The 18831-nt window shown below is 47.8% G+C and overlaps 1 protein-coding gene across 1 annotated transcript; it reads left to right on the forward strand.

Moving 5' to 3' along the window:
• Nucleotides 1-10533: 10533 nt before the first annotated feature.
• Nucleotides 10534-15580, forward strand: DBX1 (developing brain homeobox 1). Its single transcript, XM_074999021.1, has 4 exons — nt 10534-10903; nt 11374-11475; nt 13489-13691; nt 14390-15580. Exons 1-4 carry the CDS (start codon nt 10534-10536, stop codon nt 14771-14773), a joined length of 1059 nt encoding a protein of 352 aa, XP_074855122.1. The 3' UTR covers nt 14774-15580.
• The last annotated feature ends 3251 nt before the right edge of the window (nt 15581-18831 follow it).

The raw sequence follows: 18831 nt of genomic DNA on the forward strand, positions 1-18831 counted from the left end.
GCTCCTGGGATAATACATGCTGCGGTATGCAAGTGCAAATCATTCTTACTCAGTCATTGCAGTGAAAATGGGCTAGTGCTTGATGTAGACAGCAGCAGTAGCAGAGACAAGGTTCTTCCCGAGGTTCAAGCATATGTTTTCCACAAGGCTCAGTAAATAGTGAGGCTGGCCTCGCAGCTTGATCCAGCTGTCAAACACACACATTCCCCTGGACAGTATTTCAGTCCCAGTTACACCGGTTTGATCTGGAGTCACTCCAGTTTTACACTGATGTGCTGAAATTAGACTCTTATTCCTTGTATATGAATTAGTTTACTAAAAAGGGACAGCCCTTGTCAGTGACCATTGTGCTCAATGCAGCCATCTTAAAGATCGCAAGGTTCTTTAATCCCCGTTCAAACTGTTCTTTGTATTTTAAAACACCTATTTGATTACCATTAATTCCCTCAAATTGCCATTGACTTCAGTGGAAGCAGCATTAAACCCAGTGAGTGAGACTATGTCCCAAGCACAAAGCACTGTGGAGCTTCTGAGCACAATTGGGTATAGACTGCTATAATTTTGACAGGCCTTGCACACTGAATAATTTTATGTGAGGGAGCCAAACTTCTGGAGCTACCTAAAAACCCAGAAGGTGCAAAAGTGACAAAGCTATTTTAACCACTGCTTCCTTGTGAAGTGCCAGTTCTTTGCTGTTGCTCTGTAGGCCATTCAGAATCTCTTTGCATGTGTTTAACAGCAGTTAGCATTTCTGAATCTCTTGACCACAGCCATCCTGAAGTTAAAATATGATATGATGCTTGATTAACCAGGTGCTATCTCATCCCAGAAGTGATTTTCCTATTGAAATATTCTTCAAGAAGTCCTTAAGGACACTGAACTAATGAAGCCTTAATACTGGTAACTTTCGGACACAGTCAAGGACAGACCTGAATGGAGAGCAAAAAATCAACAATCTAAAACATATCTCATTACCAGAACTTCCAGAAAGCTAACATTCACACAAAAAAATAGAAAATAAGAAGACACCAAAGTGGCATAGTTTGGGATAAGTTAATTCCTGTTGGCATGTGCAAGAATGATCTAGGCCACAAAAAAAAAACAAAAAAGCAGTCCAGTATCACTTCAATACTTATGAAATGGACAAGGGTTTTTGCTTTGGTTTATTGAAGGGGTTTTTGCTAATATATAAAGTGTCCACATCTGGGATACTGCATGCAAATGTGGTTGCCCCAGCTCAAAAAAGATATATTGGAATTGGAAAAGGTTCAGAATAGGGCAACAAAAATGATTAAGGGTATGGAATGTCTGCCGTACGAGGAGAGAGATTAATAAAACTGGACTTTTTAGCTTGGAAAAAAGACAATTAAGGGTGGATATGATAGAGGTATATAAAATCATGACTGGTGTGGAGAAAGTAAATAAGGAAATGTTATTTACGCCTTCTCACAACACAAGAACTAAAGGACACCAAATGAAATTAGTAGGCAGCAGGTTTAAAACAAACAATAGGAAATATTTTTTCACACAACGCACAGTTAACCTGTTGAACTCCTTGCCAGAGGATGTTGTGAAGGCCAAGGCTATAGCAGAGTTTAAAAAGAACTAGATACATTCATGGAGGATAGGTCCCTCAATGGTTATTAGCCAGGATGGGCATGGAGGCCGTTCCTAGCCTCAGTTTGCCAGAGGCTGGAAATGGGCAACAGGGAACTGATCACTTGATGGTTACCTGTTCTGTTCATTCCCTCTGGGGCACCTGGCATTGGCCACTGTCAGAAGGCAGGATACTGGGCTTGATGGACCTATGCTCTGACCCAGTATAGCTCTTCTTATGTTCTTATATTCTTAATCAATAATAAACAGCAAACATCCATAAAGTATAACACTTTGAACAGAGTACTGGAACTATTAATCAAGCATGAAGTTTGGAACCTGCAACATCCAAGTGGGAAAAGGAAGAAAAAAATGATAGCACAGACCCCAGACAATGAGGATGTTTTTACTACAGCGTGGATGGAAGTGAAGTACAGCAAGAAGCCTGGGACCTCAACGTTTGAGCTATTTGATAGCTCCTCAGGAGGAATACCAGGGAGATCCTAGCGGAGAAGTGGGTGACTACTGCGGATCCTAGGATGGTAAGTTTCTGCTCCTTCATTCACTATTGCACTGCTGGAATTCCTCAGTGCTAGAGGCCTGAGCTGTCTGAGGAGGTCTTCCCTAGGTCTCAGCTGGAAAGAGAGAATGAACTTTGTCAGTTGCAGGGCTTTTATTAACTAAGGCCAGGTCTACACTAGAACTGAAAGTCGATTTCAGATACACGATTCTAGCAACGGCAATTGCATAGCTAAAAATTGACATATAGGAAATCCACTTATTTGACTGTCTTCACTAAGGAAGGTTGACAGAAGCATTTCTCCTGTTGACCTCCCTTATTCCTCACAATAGTGAGGAGTACAGAGGTCAACTGCCAACCCCAGACAGATCAATTTCAAGTGTCTTTACCAGACACGGGAAATTGAACGCCAGAAGATCAACACTGACTGGGTTGATCTTTGCGGAATGGAAGACAAGCCCTCAGTAGTGTGAAAGTTCATATGATTGACAGCTCTGCAGCATGCAACTTCTGAGGTAAGAGAATGTTCAGGAGCTTGTGGTGGGAAAATCTAGTTGGAGCCAGAATGACCCGACTCTACCAATACTGCCATTATCAGGCACCATCCAAAATGGAATCTGTCCTTGCAAAATGGAGTCTTACAGAAATTATCCAAAAGCATAAACACGTACAAAATCACTCACAACACTGTGCTAAAGGCATTTGCTCCCAACAATGTGGTAATTATTTATGCACAGTATGGAGGGTTCCTTTGCCCTGCAAAGCACCTCTGATTGACAGACAGAATTACAGTCCTGAGTCTTATTTCTGATCATGCCAGTATTTTCACTTTACAGGAGAAGGGCAAGAGTTGTTCTCCCTTACCTTACGCTCTCACAGCAAGAGATGTTAGGTTTGGTCAGATTTTAAGGTTTTGAGCAGTGTTCCCTTTAAGCTGAGCTCTTGGGCTCAAGCCCAGGAGAGATTCAGATGCTGTCCAGTTGATTAGCAGAGCTGGCAGCTATCCCTAGCTGGTAGCATATGTTGGTGGTGGTGGTGCACATTTGCACGCACCTAACAAAATTTATTCTGCACATAGATGGTGAAAAAGAGGGAATCTTGGTTCATGTGGCTGGAAGGATCCAACCCCCAAATTCTGCTGTGATTCACTGAATGCTGGTATGGGGAGCAATGCATCAGAGGCTGCAAGTTCTCCATTTCAATCACATCATCCTGATGAAGGACTTCGGGCGGGGGGGAGGCGCTCCTTAATGTTCTCTTATCCTGTTACTTAGATGGCACCACTTTTAACCAGAGCCTGTCTTTGGTTTTGAAAGCATTGATTGTGTCGTGCCAATATCACACCCTGAAGATGGAAGAGCTTTGCCTAGAAGTGACTGTTATCTGCCAGCTATCCACGTGTACCAAGGGAACTATCTTTGAATTACTGTGAGCCGCTGAACTTCCTCTCAACTTCTTCTGTTTCTGCCTCTTAAAGACACCAAGTTAATGCCTCTGCCAGAGTGGTAACCGCTGAACTCCAGTTGATTTTTCACGTATCTTATTAAGATACAGCTAGAAGGGGGTTAGGAAGATTTCAGCATTCCAGGGGCAAAAGAGTCAACTTTTCTTGAGAGCGAAAAGTTGCTCGGAAACGTTCTGTTCTCCCTTCGAACGCCTCTGGTACCTGCGGGGAAAGGGCTGTTGTGGGGGCAAGTGACCACCTCCAGCCAGTCAAGGCTGTCACGACATGGTGACTACAGTGGCTGCTAGGGGGGAGAAGGTCTGTTGGGAAGAAGAAAGCTCAGAGCACCTGGCGCCTGTCACTCCAGCTGCCTCCGCGCTGTACGACGCCCCCGCTGACCCGATGCCATGGACGGTCTTCCGCTAACATAACTTCTCCACGTGAGGAAGAAAACCAAGCGCACCCTCGCTTGGCGCGGGCTCGGCCCTACTTTCCGGTACTCGCCTCGCCGCTAACCCCCGCGATGCCAGCCGGCTGAGGGGCTCCTTAGAAGGCGGCTCCTGCCTTGGGGCTGCCGGGCGCTTCAATGCCGGGGGCGGAGAGGGACCGGCTATGCTGGAGCTGGCCGGGGCCAAGCCGCGCGCGCGGCTGGAGCTGCCGCCCCCGAGCAGCCCCAGAGCCAAGCCGTGTGGGGCGGGGGGGCGGCAGGGGCGCCACAGCTGCTCCGCACGGCCGGCGGCGGGAGCAGGAGGCGCCCCTCCCCGCCCCTAACCCGGCCCCCGTCTGCTCTCGGGGGAGCCGGAGCCGCCGCTTCCCCCAGCCAGGGGAATTCCGGGGATCCCCAACCCTCCAATTTACGCGGAATTCGATTTACGCGCAGGCTGCCTACGACTCAACCTCGGTGGGAGCAGAGGGTTTGCTGTGTGTCCCGAAGCGAAGGCGTCATTTGCAGCTCCAGGGGGTCTGGCCTATAGGTAGAGCCCGTTCATCGGTACCCTCGGAGTGCCCTGTGGCATCTGGCCCAGGAAAGCCAGCCACAGGAGAGAGAGAGAGAGGAGCAAATACACCCTCAGGCGGCTTCTCTGCTCCCTCACTAGCCCCCACAGAATCACTTGCAACTGCCAAGGCAACTTCTCCTGGGATTTGCGTTGCTAACCCTGTCTCCGCGAAGAGGTGGTCAGTGCGGGCAGACAGGCTTTAGACAGGTCAGAGTCAAGGAGCTGGTCTCATTTTTCTTTTGCCGTTGGCAAGATGGGGGCTGCAGGGGCGTGAGAGGTGGGAGCGGCCGTCCTGGTTTTACATCTCCCCCCCCCCCCCCCCGGAATTGTCTTCTTCAGAGAGGCTGGTTCTGCCCCCCTTCCCGTGGCCAGGCTGAACTTTCTATGTGCTCTTCTCCAGCAGCCCAGGGCCCTGAGGTCAGCCTCTGGTCCCACTACAGGCGCCCTCTCAGCGGGGTGGAGGGAGCAGAGGCATCACACACCCTCAGCCTCGCACTCCCGTGACAAAAAAAAAAAGGGGGCTCTTGGCTCCATGATAGATCCGCAAAAGGACCTTTTTTTCCCCCTTCGTGCTGTGACCTGGCGCGGGGGGACCCAAAACGTGGCTTTTAGGGAGGCTTCTCAACTCCTTCCGGAGGGAAAGTCCTGGTACTTCGCTGGCAACCCCTACTCGCCCCTCTGCGCTGGGGCTTGCAGCCGTGCCCCTGGAGAAAGGCGCAACGCTAGCTGGCCGGGGGTTGCACGGGGCGGAGCGGGGAGCCGCTTTGGGAGAAAGGTGGAGGTCAAGTTTTCTCTTCTGGTTTGTGTTTGGAAACTCCCTTAGGCAGATGAGGGAAAATGTCACACACGCCAGTGAAACCCAGCAACCAGCCGCACCCGGAGAAGAAAGGAGGACGCGTGAAGCTTGTTGCCAGCCTTCCTGTCGCTCACTCTTTGCGCAATTGGTCTACCAGTCGGAGAGAAAGCTCTTGAAGCAGAAGCCCTGGCTCTCCTAGAATGGTGTCTATCAACGTTACAAGCGCCAGGATCACTGGCATACAGATACCTAACTCTTCACCCCTGGGCCGCTTCAGCCAGGGAGACCGCAATGAAATAAACGCGAAAGCAATAGCAAAATAAAGAGGAAAATCCCAGATTGCAATCGGGAAAACTCTGGGGGGCAAAAAACCCTCTTTACTTTTTAATACACCAAAACAGGAAGGGGGGGGGGGAAGCAGAAAGCCTAGGACACGCTGGGTTTAAAAATATCCGCCAAGGGGCAGGTGAGAAAAAGACCAACAGACGAAGACGCCAGAATAAAGAAACATGGAAAGAAACGCAAATTAAGCGGGCTTGGAAGGCAGGGGGACAGCGCAAGCAAGACACAACGGCAAAACTAAAGTTAATTACTTTTGACATGCTCAGCTCATTGGGTTCCCGTTCAGAAAGGGTGCCCTCTGGGCTGGCTGGAATGAATGGTGGCGCAAAGAAAGTAGCTCTCCCCTCTAGGTCTCTCTGCCAAGTCCGAGCTGTGCGCTCTAGCCAATATCCCCCTCTTTGCGCTGGGGGGGAGGGGAACACAGTTAACCACCTGTCAGGGCTGAGGACACAATACGGCAGCCCCCAAAAGAGCTTTTCATGCATGCGTAATATATTTGTTCAGCTATTCACTTAATGAAGCTGATAAATGTGATGCAAAACAATAGTCAAGTTAATCTATTTAGTAAAATGTTTTGAGACTTTCAAGCGATGTTAAGGAGGGCAGTGTGTTCGGGGACATTTTCATTTCAATACCTCCTCTCTCCTCTCGGGGGGGGGGAGGTTCAGGCAACCTATGTGAATATAATTTCTTATAAATGTGTCTTTAATGGGTTTAATTCACCCTTGCCAGCTGTTTTTTAGCTATTTTGTAAGAGCAAAACAAACGTGCCAGGCTTGGAAAGCTAATTAAAATTAGTTTCGGTCACTGGGGCCAAGCTATATTTCCTGCAAACCATCTGCTTGATTGGCACAATAGAAGGATTTTCAAGAAAAAGGGGGATCTAGAAAAGCTTTGAACGAACCAACAGTTACTGTTCCTTGTGTTGAATTCTAAAGGTGAACGAGCGCCTTAGGTGCCTTAATGCAGCTTCGCCCCAACAGCCTCCATTTAAGCTCTCAACCCTGTGGATAAGCATCGTTAAAGAGTTTGGAAACGCATTAACTCGAGGGGTAGCGCTCGCCCCCCCCCCCCCCCCCGGAAAAATAAAAGCCACCTATATCTTTACTCTATAGATTCCCACAACAGCGCAGCCAAAGCGTCCATGGAACACAGAGCCCTTCCATTCTCGGAGCTAGCAGCACGGAGATAGGCGCCAGCCAAACTACCTGGCCGTCAGCTGCGTGCGAGTTACAAAGGGCGGCAGGAGTTTCTGTGCTCGCCAAAATAATAAGAGTTTAAAGCAAAGACGGGGCAGGAAGGAGCCCCGGCGCAAACGGAAGACGACAAACCTGTCTCCTTTGATTGCTGTCCACACCAAATAGTGCATCGAAGGTGGCGGTGGGTTTAAAGCTTTTTCCTTTGTGGGAATTTACAACTGAATATAAAGCGGGCTTTTTTTTCCTGGGGGGTGTTAATTAAACAAATTAGAACTTTTCGCTCATTATCCTGCCGTTGCTCTACAAGCCCGAGGAGGGTCCAAGACACAATACGTGTGGGAGACCCCCAAATACCGCTGAGCTCTCCCTTTTCACACGCGCCCCCCAAAGACTTGCCCAAGATCCGTTCTGAAATTGACTCGTGTTTAGGTTGTGCCAGCTGGGCCAATACCTTGGCGGGCAGTTGAGTAACACGCTGCAGAGCTTTAAACAAAACCCTTTCACGGCTCTTTTTTTTTTAACCCGGACCTACAAAATGGCCAATCGATGGTGAGGTCCTGTTGCATCAGATCCCCGGTGCCTGCCTTTAAAAGTTGTTTGCTGTCTTTCCTGGGAGCCATTCCCTCCCGCCCAAGTGACTGACGCCTGGTCGTTACGGCCGGCCCCGAGCGACAGCGCACAAGTGACACTCACCAGGAGGAAACGAGCTAACTTGACACAAACAAAAACCTAGCTCTGAGGTGAGGCAGCCTGAGAGGTTAAGACTCCCTCGGACAGTCCCGTGCAGATTGCCAGCCTGGGACTATGATACACGCAGACTTCAAAGTCTCCCCGCGCCCTCCCCTTTCCTTTTTTAAACTAAGAGGGGGTCGAGTGAGAACGTGAGTGACTTTTAAGAAATAAATTTGAAGATAACGACATTAAAATGAATGGCAGGAAGCACAAAACCCCATGAGCATAGGTCAAACGGCATTAGTCACAGGTTTTATCTCCAGACATTTGAATTCCCTTCTCCTAAACGATCACTGGCTTTGAAAAGACACTTCCAAAGGAGATCACTGAAAATAAGATCCTTTCGTCCGATTTCTTGGTTTCTTATGGTCTCTCTTCCCTTTCAATAGATGTCTAGTCCCTTTTGCCTTGGTGCTTAGGGAATTCTTTATGAGTGTGCTAAGACATCTCACAAGGAACTGGGTCCACGTGTGCCTCAGCATGCGTCTGACCCAACCTTCCAGAAAATGTCAGCCTCTTTTTTAAAAACCAGAGAAATCAGCAGCAGTTGGTCTATAGTGACGCAAAACTCCCCCGATGTATATGTAAAGAAAGGAGTAAATCATCTCAGTGGAACATGACTGTACAAAGTATGTGTTCTTAGCTCTGCCGGTACTTCTCTTCCAGACGCTCTGAGAAATGCAAAGTTGCGGGGCGAAGATAGGGGAGGATTTTTTTTTTTTTTTTGCCAAGTTCTATTTTTTCGGTTTTATTTGCTACTGTTCCACTTGCCGGAAAGTAGCACCTTGAGAGCAGCCAGACGTACGGCGTGAGCTCGCCCTGCCCGGAGGGAAATGCCGTAGCACGAAAAGAAGTAAACGCAAAAAGTAGAGCAGGATTCCCTCCCCACTGTGACTTGAAGCAGTGCATAAACTCTGCCAACTTCCAAGTGCAGGTGTTTCGCCACTGGGGCTCATTTGATCCGAGTTTGGTTCCTTTGTAGAACTTGCTGCGTTTTCTTTCTTTTTTCCCTTCTGCAAAACGGTGGCACTGCTTTTAAAACCCCCAGCTCTTAAACTGATTCTGACGATCTCCCAAAGCCATAGGTTTGTTGGAGCCTTGGAACAGCACTAGGGAAACTTGTCAGCATCACGTATTTCGATGGCTAATACCGTCCTTTCTAGTATATAACTGTTTGATTTGAATCAAGGGAGAAGTTTAACAGACTTTCTTTCTTCCCTAATGTGATCTAAATCGCAGATGCACTTTTATTGAATGGTTAAAGCATCGACATGGAGATAATCAACACAAAACAGCCGAACAAAAACCATCGAGAGAAATAAAGCTGGTTAATAAGATTTTTGAGAAAGCTTTGTGTTAAAAAATAAAAAGAGAAAACAGCTGAAGGTGACAGTTAGTTCATGGTTAATAGGATAAAGGCTGCATGGCGGAGGCTGCACACTTCTGCATGCAAAGGTTCAGCAACACCAAAGCACTGAAAAGGGTGCTTTAAAAACCTTTAACACATCTGTTATATTCTTTAACAGAGAAATCAGGTAAAACAACTTTCAATAGCTCTTTCGTCCACCTACCCAAAAGGAACCTGACTACAATTTCATCTCTTTCCAAATTTGCCATTGAAAGGGTTACCAGAAAAATCTTCTAAAAATCTTTACTTTAAAATATTATTTGGTCCAGGGTGAAAATGTAGGCTCTCTGGGTTTGTGCGACATCATTAAATAAAACCTCAGATACTCGGATAAAAAGGCCATAGTACATTAATTGGGGCAATGAGAAGGATACCAGCTATCTTTTTAAAATTGCTATTGACAAAAATATCATTGACTCAAAATATTTTCATAAACCATATGGATCAAGATTTTGGAATCTTTCACTCATTTTTACTTTTAAATAATGCTTATTTCTACTATTTTAAAAATAGCTGGATAAACCCTACCAGACGATTTAAAATCTCAGCTATGTGTTGTGTCACTAAGTAGTTTTAGAGGTCTTTTCTATTTTTAGTTTTCATATTTCCTCATACTTCATGGTGAGCTAAAATAACTGCTAAATTTTAAGTTTATCCACCAACCTGCTTAGAACAATCTTCGTCAGAATAACAAAAAACAGATGTAGTCATTCAGATCAGTTTCTCTCCTTTCAGGTGTCTGTAGACTTGATTCTGAGGTTAGAAAAGCTTGTTATATGTACAGTATTCTTGCAAATTTCACTACATACCGATAGCATTCAGCGAATAATTAGATCCGATATCAGGATCTTTTCATCTGCAGCGTTTAATGTTATGTTCATTAAGTTGTATCTTCCATTACTCAAAAATGATGCCTTTTTGACAGCCTGTAGATTCGTTGGTATGAATATTTATTGATTTATTTCCTAAACTCTGCAGGGGAGCAGCAAATAAATTTAGTGCTTTCTTTAAATAATTCTTTTTCTATGAGGCAAGATGTCATTTGAAACTTTTAAATAGGCATTTAATTAGCCTGTGTGCGTTGCATCTGAACAAAACCCTGCTGGGAGCCTTTGGAGAAATGTATTCCAAAGAGGCGGTCAATATGCAAAATTGATGACTACACTTTCTTTGTTGCAAGGCCATTGTGCATTGCTTGTTTATGAAGTCTAATCCAATCATAAATTGCACCTCTGGACCAATCAGAAAGCCCAGCGCTCTGGATGAATGAAGCTCAAGTGGAGAACTTTGTTGAACCCCTTTGTTCGAGCTGTCACTTCTGAAAGAGCTTCAGCGGGGCTCACCGCTATAAAACCCATCAGCCAGGAGAAAGGGCAGAGAGAACTCTGCCAGACGTACCAGCGGGATCTTTACCAAAGAGGTTCCCAAAGCAGATTAGAAAAAAATAAGCCCAAGCCTGGTTCCTCGGACCCCACCAAGTCTCAGCTCACTCTCTGCCATGATGTTCCCAAGCCTTATAGCGCCTCCGGCTGTGTACCCGAGTCTCCTGCGGCCAACCCCCACTTTAACGTTGCCCCAATCGCTGCAATCCGCCTTTACGAGCCATTCCAGCTTCTTGGTGGAAGATCTGATCAGGATCAGCAGGCCGGCCAGTTACCTGCCGAGGAGCTGCCCCCCGCCCAGCATGTCCCCTCCCACCTCCGCCAGCAGCACCACCAGGACAGACACGGTGACCTCCGAGCTCGTCAGCTGCACCACCGCCAGCGCACGGCGGGTCTGTTCCCCGCAGGCTTCAGCCTCCTCCAACACCGACTCCACTTTCCTGAAGTTTGGGGTCAACGCCATCCTCTCCTCCGCGCCTAGAACGGGTAAGCGGCCAACCCGGAGGGCGGCTTGTGCCTGGGCCCTGCGTTCCTGGGGGGGGGGGGGTGGCTCCCTGCCCTCCAGCGCGCGCAGTTATGGGCAGCGGGGAGCGGGGCTGGGGAGCGGCGCAGCAGGCGCTGAGCAGCGAGGGGGAGACAGGCTGCAGCTCGCGCTCCGCGGCGCCTCTCGGGTCTCGGCCGCAACGAGGAGGCCCCCTGGGAAGTTGTGGAGAGCTGAGTGGCGGGGCGGGCCGGCGGGCCTGACGCCGAGGGGAGCCGGCAGCGGCGATTCCCCGAGGCAGGAGGAACTCCCACTCTCCGGGGCGCGGGGTTATTCGCTCCAGGCGGCGGCCTTGGGGAAACACTATCGCAGGGAGCGGCAGCTGCTTTCCCAGCGCCGCTGCTCGCCACCAGCTGCTGGGGGGACCCGGTGACCGGCAAAGAGCCCTTTACATTTGCCTCTCTTTTCTCCCCAGACCCCTCCCCGGCGTTGCTTCCCAGCGTCCCTCCAAAGACATTCTCCTTCCCCTACTTCGAAGGATCCTTCCAGCCTTTTATCAGGTCTTCCTATTTCCCAGGTAGGTCTCAGAGCCCCTCCCCCTGCCCGCTCCTATCCGACCGCTCCCCTCCACTCCCAGCATGTCCCGGTGATACTTCCCCGTCCACCCTCGGGGGCTGTGCTCTGGTTCAGAGGTTGGACGGGGAACAGCATTCAAGAATCAGTTGCGCCAATTTGATGCCCGATTTAGCACAAGCGGTGACTGCTTGACATTTCTTACCAATTCTCCCCCGAGCTACAAATTAGCCGGAATTGTCATGGTCCAAATTTGAGGCGGTTCCCTTCTCACAGAGAAGCTGCTGGCATCCTCTTCACGGCTGCGGTTTTCCCACAGAGCCAGGGCTCTCTGCCGGTGATCCCCAACAAAAGTTTCAGCACCATGACCAATTTGGTCAGCTCCCTCCGGGCAGCCACACACAGACCCAGCGCTGACTTTACCATGCTGCTGATAGACATTTACCAGCTATGGGCTAATTTCCCATTAAGGGTCATTCAGTGTCCCAGTATTTTCACAAGACCACATGGAGCGTTCCCTTGTTGGGGAGCTTCTGTGTGGCAAAAAGAGCCACAATACCCCAAACATTAGAAACTTTACCGATACTGTTCGCTCTGGGCAGGTAAACAGAACACATCTAGATTAGGGTGAAAAATCCATTAACTTTCCATTGCCTAGTTTGGGGCTTCACTGTCACACTATTACTAAATATTATCCCCTTCTCCCGATAATAGATCCATTAAAATGCAAATCTTGTGCCCTTACGACCACAGAGTATATTAAGCATTTCGTTCTTGTGCTTCCAATTTCACATATTTAGCTGTAGCTGTTAACCAAGAATGGGGATTAAAATATGCAATCAAATTTACAGTGGTTAAGAAAGATTAAAAAAAATCAAGAAGGATCAGGCTCTTCTTATCTGAGTCTGATAGCTGCAAAGTATTGGGATTTGGGACAAGAATTAAAAATATGTAATTAGACAAACAAGCTATTGCTTTTTTTTTTTTAAAGGAAGAAAATAATCCAAGCTCTTCCATTCATGCTCCTGATAATGGAATTTGCTTCTTTTCTGCAGCATGTGAATGGCCTAACAAAAACAACTTGAGCTTTATAAATAGCTTTTCATGTCCATTTAATGAAAATGATTTGGGGAAAGAGAAGACTGTGTCATCAGTATTCTCCCAAGGAGCCTGGCATGCAGTTGTGTTTAGTTTGAAAGTGTAAATCTCTTTTGTTCCAATAATATATGGCTTTAGCTGCTTGTCCTCAGTCTTTTTCTGTTAGTTCATTACTACACAATTACCATTCACGCTTCATTAGAATCTCTGTCTCTCTTTGGGATTTTTTTAAGGCGAAACTGTGCCCTTTTTATCATACCAATACCATTGGGAACCAGTCAATGTGCTAATTAGCTGTTACTTTTCATGTCTTCGGATTGAATTCTTCAAGTTTTGTAAGGGGGGAGGAAGATTAATATAAAAAAGATGAATACTGATTAATCAAAACTGCATCTAAAGGGGACTTTTTTGTTCAGATCTGTAAAGTCCCTCATTTTCATCTGAAGAATAATAAAGTGCCTGAAATGATAAAAGCTGAAAAAAGAAATCAAATACTTTGCGGCAAGGGGGGTGGGGTGGAAAAAAGCTTTTTTATTATACCTCGAAGTTGGTGCGCCCGGCTTTGCCTTTTCAAGCTGCAGACCTTTGAAACACATCACAAAACAGCTCACTATTGATCCATTTTACACGTTTCAGTTGATGGGTCTAATCCGAGTTATCACTTGTTGAAAGGGGCGGTTATTTAAGCGGAAAGTTCCTTTCTTTGCTTCAGGTTTATAGGTGCGGGGTCCATTCAGGGGGAGATGCGCCCAGAGCAGAGGGCGGGAGGGGGGATAGGGAGAGTGCGAAAGACAGAATCAGATGAACAAGAGAAAAAGCGCAAAGACGCCAGAGAGAAACGGGCAGGGACGCGGGGCAGAGCCTGCGGGCGGTTTCTTGGCTGGCTCAACTTTGTCTCCGCCCTTGTCCCTTTCCCCAGCGTCCTCTTCGGTGGTGCCCATCCCCGGCACGTTCTCCTGGCCCCTGGCTGCTCGAGGCAAGCCGCGCCGGGGCATGCTGCGCAGGGCGGTCTTCTCGGACGTGCAGCGCAAAGCGCTGGAGAGGATGTTTCAGAAGCAGAAGTACATCAGCAAACCCGACCGGAAGAAGCTGGCCGCCAAGCTGGGCCTCAAAGACTCGCAGGTAACTAACGTCCCCCTTGCGGGAGGGAGGCTTCATCCTGGTTCCGGCAGCCGAGGCGCAGCCCCGCGCTCCACCCACTCGGCCAGGGTCAAGCCTGCCAGCTGCCGGGCGCCGCCTTGCGGGCACTCCGCATGCTCAGCGGCACTGCCAGCTGGCCCCCCCGGCGCGCACGTGGGTGCCCCGTGCAGTTATCCGGCTGAAGGCTGGCCCGGTCTGGCTCCCCGGCCTCCCGTCCAGCCACCCTTATCCGCCCGAGGCCCAGCGGGCAGCACCGGGGCAGAAAGGGCCACGAGCTTCACCCCAAGGAGCTCGTGTAGGGCCCGATCCCACAGAGCTCAGTGGGGCTGGCTGGGAGCCGGAGCCGGCCCTGGGCGGGGTGGGAGTGCTCGGCGCTGCACGCAGCGCAGGGGACAAGATCGCCAAGGCTTGGCGGAGGGAGTAACCGCTGAGGCTTTGGCGACCGGATGGAGCCGGGCAAAGACGGTCGTCCAGGCTGGAGGAGGAGAGAGCCAAGCCGAGGCAGAGCAAGCCGGGCGGATCCCTAGCGTGGCTGTGCCCACTGCGCCTGGCACCGTGCGCAGCCTCCTCGCCGGCTGGGAGCCGCCTGTCTGACTCCCGCTGGGGCGAGGGAAGCCGGGGGCTGAGGGGTTACACTCGCCACAAGTCTGTGTAACCCGAACCTGGCGCTTTCCCTACAGGTGAAGATCTGGTTCCAGAACCGAAGGATGAAGTGGAGGAACTCCAAAGAGCGAGAGCTCCTGTCCTCCGGGGGCTGCAGGGAACAAACCTTACCCACCAAGTTCAACCCTCACCCCGACCTCAGCGACGTGGGCAAGAAATGCTCCGGGGAGGAAGAAGAGGAGGAGGAGGAGGAAGTGTCCCCTCTGTGCCCAGCCAGCCCCCAGCACACCCTGACCTACCGCCAGTCCCCGGACCATCTGCACTTGAGGGACAGACTGCACTCCCAGCTGCCCCCATCTCCCTCCCACTCCAGCAGCCCCAGCAAACCTTCAGACTTCTCAGACTCAGAGGAAGAGGATGATGAGGGGGAAGAGGAAGAGGAGGAGATCACAGTCTCTTAGGTCTCCTGCCTGCCCCCCTACAACGGGGACATTGCAAAGGTGCAAATCATTGACTAAACAGTATAGAAGTGCTTATAAAATTGAAGAGGTGGTGTCCCTCCTGAATGTCTCCATGGCTGTCACATGCAGGTTATTTATGACATAGAAAAATGTATGCTTATCCTCCTTTCCTCATCTGTTTGCTCTGCTTCTGAGGCCTTGTACACAAACATTAGGTTTCCCCTTTGTATCTAAGGTTAACAACCAAACTTATAGGATAGCTACATTTTTCCCGTGCAAGCCACAGAAGGTTATTTGAACACACTACCTTGGAAAGCATTCTTGGCACAGAGCAAGGGAGCAGTAATTAAAATGAGTGGAGATCATAGTTTCCAGACAAAATCATGGTAGATACCATAATCCTTTTAGATTACAGGAGAACTCCCATTTTGTTCTTACGGTACGGAAATGATGGCACCTGTATGATCTGATCCTGTAAGCCTTATTAACATGAGTAGTCCTTACACATGTGAGTAAACTTGGTGGAACAACTCGTGGACCAGACACTGCTCCCCATAAACATACCCAGTGACATCAGACTCCAGATATGTCAGTGGGATACATCTGGAGCATGTTGTTACTTAATTGGCAGACTCTAGTCCACATAAGGCGACTGGAATGATCAGAGGTTTCAAAACTGTCATCTGTTGGTGCAGTAGTACTACATAGGAAGTACCCTCTAACCCACTTTTACTCCACATATCTGTGATCACCTTTAACATTGTTTCTCTCATGGGTTTAATGTGAATGGAGGAAAATGGATATGCCTCTTTGATTTTTGACTCAACTTTGCTGTCTTTGCACAGCTTTTATCAACTGTACACTATTTTGTACACTTACACTGTATGGATGTTTTATACCAAGGTTATTGTGAATGAGTATAAAGATGGACTGATAATACTCTTGTTTTTTCATGGTTTTTAACTAAAAAAAAGTAGCTGTTTAACTGTGTAACTTATAAAGAAACGCTTTTATTTTGTATTTTATGTGTACAGATTTTAAATATGTATATATAATAAATGAGATGAATGCCAAAAACAGATTTCTGTGACTTGGTCACGTCATCCTGTTTACAGGCTCCTTAGATAGTGTCTGGGGACAAAGGAATTTATGAAAAACAGCAGGAGAATATAGGGTCCAGAGGTTATACAACTCTCATAGCTGCATTTGAATTTAAAACCAATACATTTCCAACTGTTACAGGTTGAACCACTCTAGTCCGGCACTCTCTGGTCTAACATCCACGGTCCACCATGCTTTTAGTTAGCGGGATGTCAACTCATGGTTGTGTCCAAGTTTCCGATGTGCTCGTAAACTTTGTTTACAGCCACCAGTCCTGGCTCTCAGAGTTCAGTGCTGTTATTTATCTCTAATTTACCCCTAAATGTCTTCTCAGAGCCCAGTAAGCAGTGAAAGTGTTGGTAATGCTACTAGACAATACTGATCTCCAATGGTTTGGCAAATTCTCTGGTTCGACATTCATCAGGTCCCAAATGTGCCAGATTAGAGTGGCTGAGGTTGTACTAAATAGATTTTAAAGTGTATGTGATCTGTCCTGCATCCCTTATTCCTAACACTATCCCAAATAATTTAACTTCTATTCTATACGTGAACAAGAGTTTCCATCTTTCACACTGGTTTCTTTTACTAAATTATTCTTTTTTTTTCTCCTGAACTTCAATTTCCATAGCAAGATTAGAGAGCAAACACTAGGGCCCAATCCTACACAGTGCTGAGTACCTTTAACTCCTAGACCATATGTCATACTGTTGGCATGAGGGAGAGATGGTTCAAATTATTAAAAAAAGAAACCCTTCCTGGTACACAAATTATTACTAAAAGCCTTAGAACACCACTTCAAATCTGTGTCCCTTTTAGAAACTCAGTTTGGGAGAAGCAAACAATTCAGAACAGTGGTGGGCAACCTGTAACCCATGGGCCACATGCAGCACACTGGAGTTCCACTTGCAGCCCATAGGACCCCCAGTTTGTTCCTCTCTCCCATGCGCCTCTCACACCCTGGGGCACTGAAGCCCCATATTTCCTGCTCCTCCCCTTCCTTCCCAGCACTTTGGGAGTGCCACAGATCTACTGATTCACACTCTGTCCCTGCTCTGTTTGGTTTCTGGTCTTCCCCCTCCCTCCCAGAGCTGGAATACCACCAATCAGCTGTTCAAGCTCTGGGAGGGAGGAGGACAAGAGGTGATGGAGTGCCAGTCAGTGGATTCAGGGCACTCTGAAAGTGGTGGGAGGGAGGGGAAGGAGCCAGTAAGTTCAGGAGTCCAGTGCTCCAGAGCACAAGAGGCGCATGGGGAAAGGGTGCAAAAAAGGGGGTATGTGGGCCACATGACCATTTGAGATGAAGGAGGGCCACTCATACCACATACTCCCTGGTTTTGGTTGTCCATCACTGATTTAGAAGCTTTAAGCCCCTTCCTGCATACCGTTCTTGGTGAAGAACTAATATAGTATTACCAGGATCGAGAAAAAGATGAACCTCCCAGCAGAGTGGGGGTAAGGCGTTTGAGTGATGTTCTCTCTAATCTTATCCATGCATGTACAGAATAAATTTTATGTTCACTAAGGCATGTGCAAATGTGCACCACCAATAGGAACAAAACTCTCTAGCTATGGGCACTCAGCTCATCAGCCGGACAGCATTTGAATCACTCCCAAGTGGCCACACAAGCCCACATCTTGCAAGGAACACCACCTGTGCCTTATTTGAAATGTTATCAGTTTCAAATTCATATTTGGGACTCAATGCTCCACTGAAGATGAGAGCTAAGGTCTATAATAACCATTTTCAAGTATTTAAACATCAGAAGCACAAAACTTCTTCCATTCAATCCAACAGCAAAATTCCCAGACTCCAAGAAAGCCGAATAATCATTAGGATTCACAACAAGGAATTAAGCAAAGGATCAGTTAGGCTGAATATCAGGAATTATATGGAAATCCCTAACACTTGTGGAATAATCTCTTTAAGGAAGTTATGGGAGCCCCCTTGCTATAGAAATTGAAAATTGGAATGGTGATTATACTGCATGGAACAGCTCATAACTGACTGCAGGGGTGAATTAGATGACCTAACAGGTCTTTTTCATCTCCAATGTCTATGATTTTCTCAGTGGGCAATTTGTAAAGCTGATCTACCAACAAAAAGGCATTAACCACTGCTGAAGCACTTATCTGGCATTGGCTGAAGTTTGTTTTTGGTATGTGCTTATTTCCTGAAAGTAATGGTTACATGCCATACATAGTGCGCTTTCAGTTCCAATATTATCATTTTGTCAACAACTAAATTTGAGTCAGGACTAACTGATTATCTGTGTGCTGACAAGGAAAGAAAGCCTCAGAGAGCATTTCCCTCCTTAGTCTCATCCTCTGATATTTTATTTAAATTAATAGTTCAGGAAAATTCCACTTATCACATATGGTGACAATTATGATCATAGCCAAGAGTTTCAAGTAACTAATGATTTTGGGTGTCCAACCAAACATGCCTTACAGGAGCCTGATTTGCTGAAAAGTTCCCATCTTCTGAAAATCAGGCCCCTTTAAGGAGTCTGAAGCTGGGCAGCCAAAACCAGAGGAATCCCAAAACGCTAGATACCTTTAAAACTTTTGATTCTAGGCTTCTCTGAACTTGATGGCTGAAAGATAACAATAGGCATTTTTGAGCAGTCTAAAGCCGCGTCTACACGTGCCAGCTACTTCGAAGTAGCCGCGCCAACTTCGAAATAGCGCCCGCTACGTCTACTCATGGCGAGCGCTATTTTGAAGTTGAAATCGACGTAAGGCGGCGAGACGTCGAAGTCGCTATCCCCAACAGGAGATGGGAATAGCGCCCTACTTCGACGCTGAACATCGAAGTAGGGCACGTGTAGACGATCCACGTCCCGCAACATCGAAATAGCCGGGTCCGCCATGGCGGCCATCAGCTGAGGGGTTGAGAGATGCTCTCTCCAGCCCCTGTGGGGCTCTATGGTCACCGTGTGCAGCAGCCCTCAGCCCAG

Source organism: Carettochelys insculpta, chromosome 6, assembly GCF_033958435.1.
Source record: "Carettochelys insculpta isolate YL-2023 chromosome 6, ASM3395843v1, whole genome shotgun sequence".
NCBI lineage: Eukaryota > Metazoa > Chordata > Testudines > Carettochelyidae > Carettochelys > Carettochelys insculpta.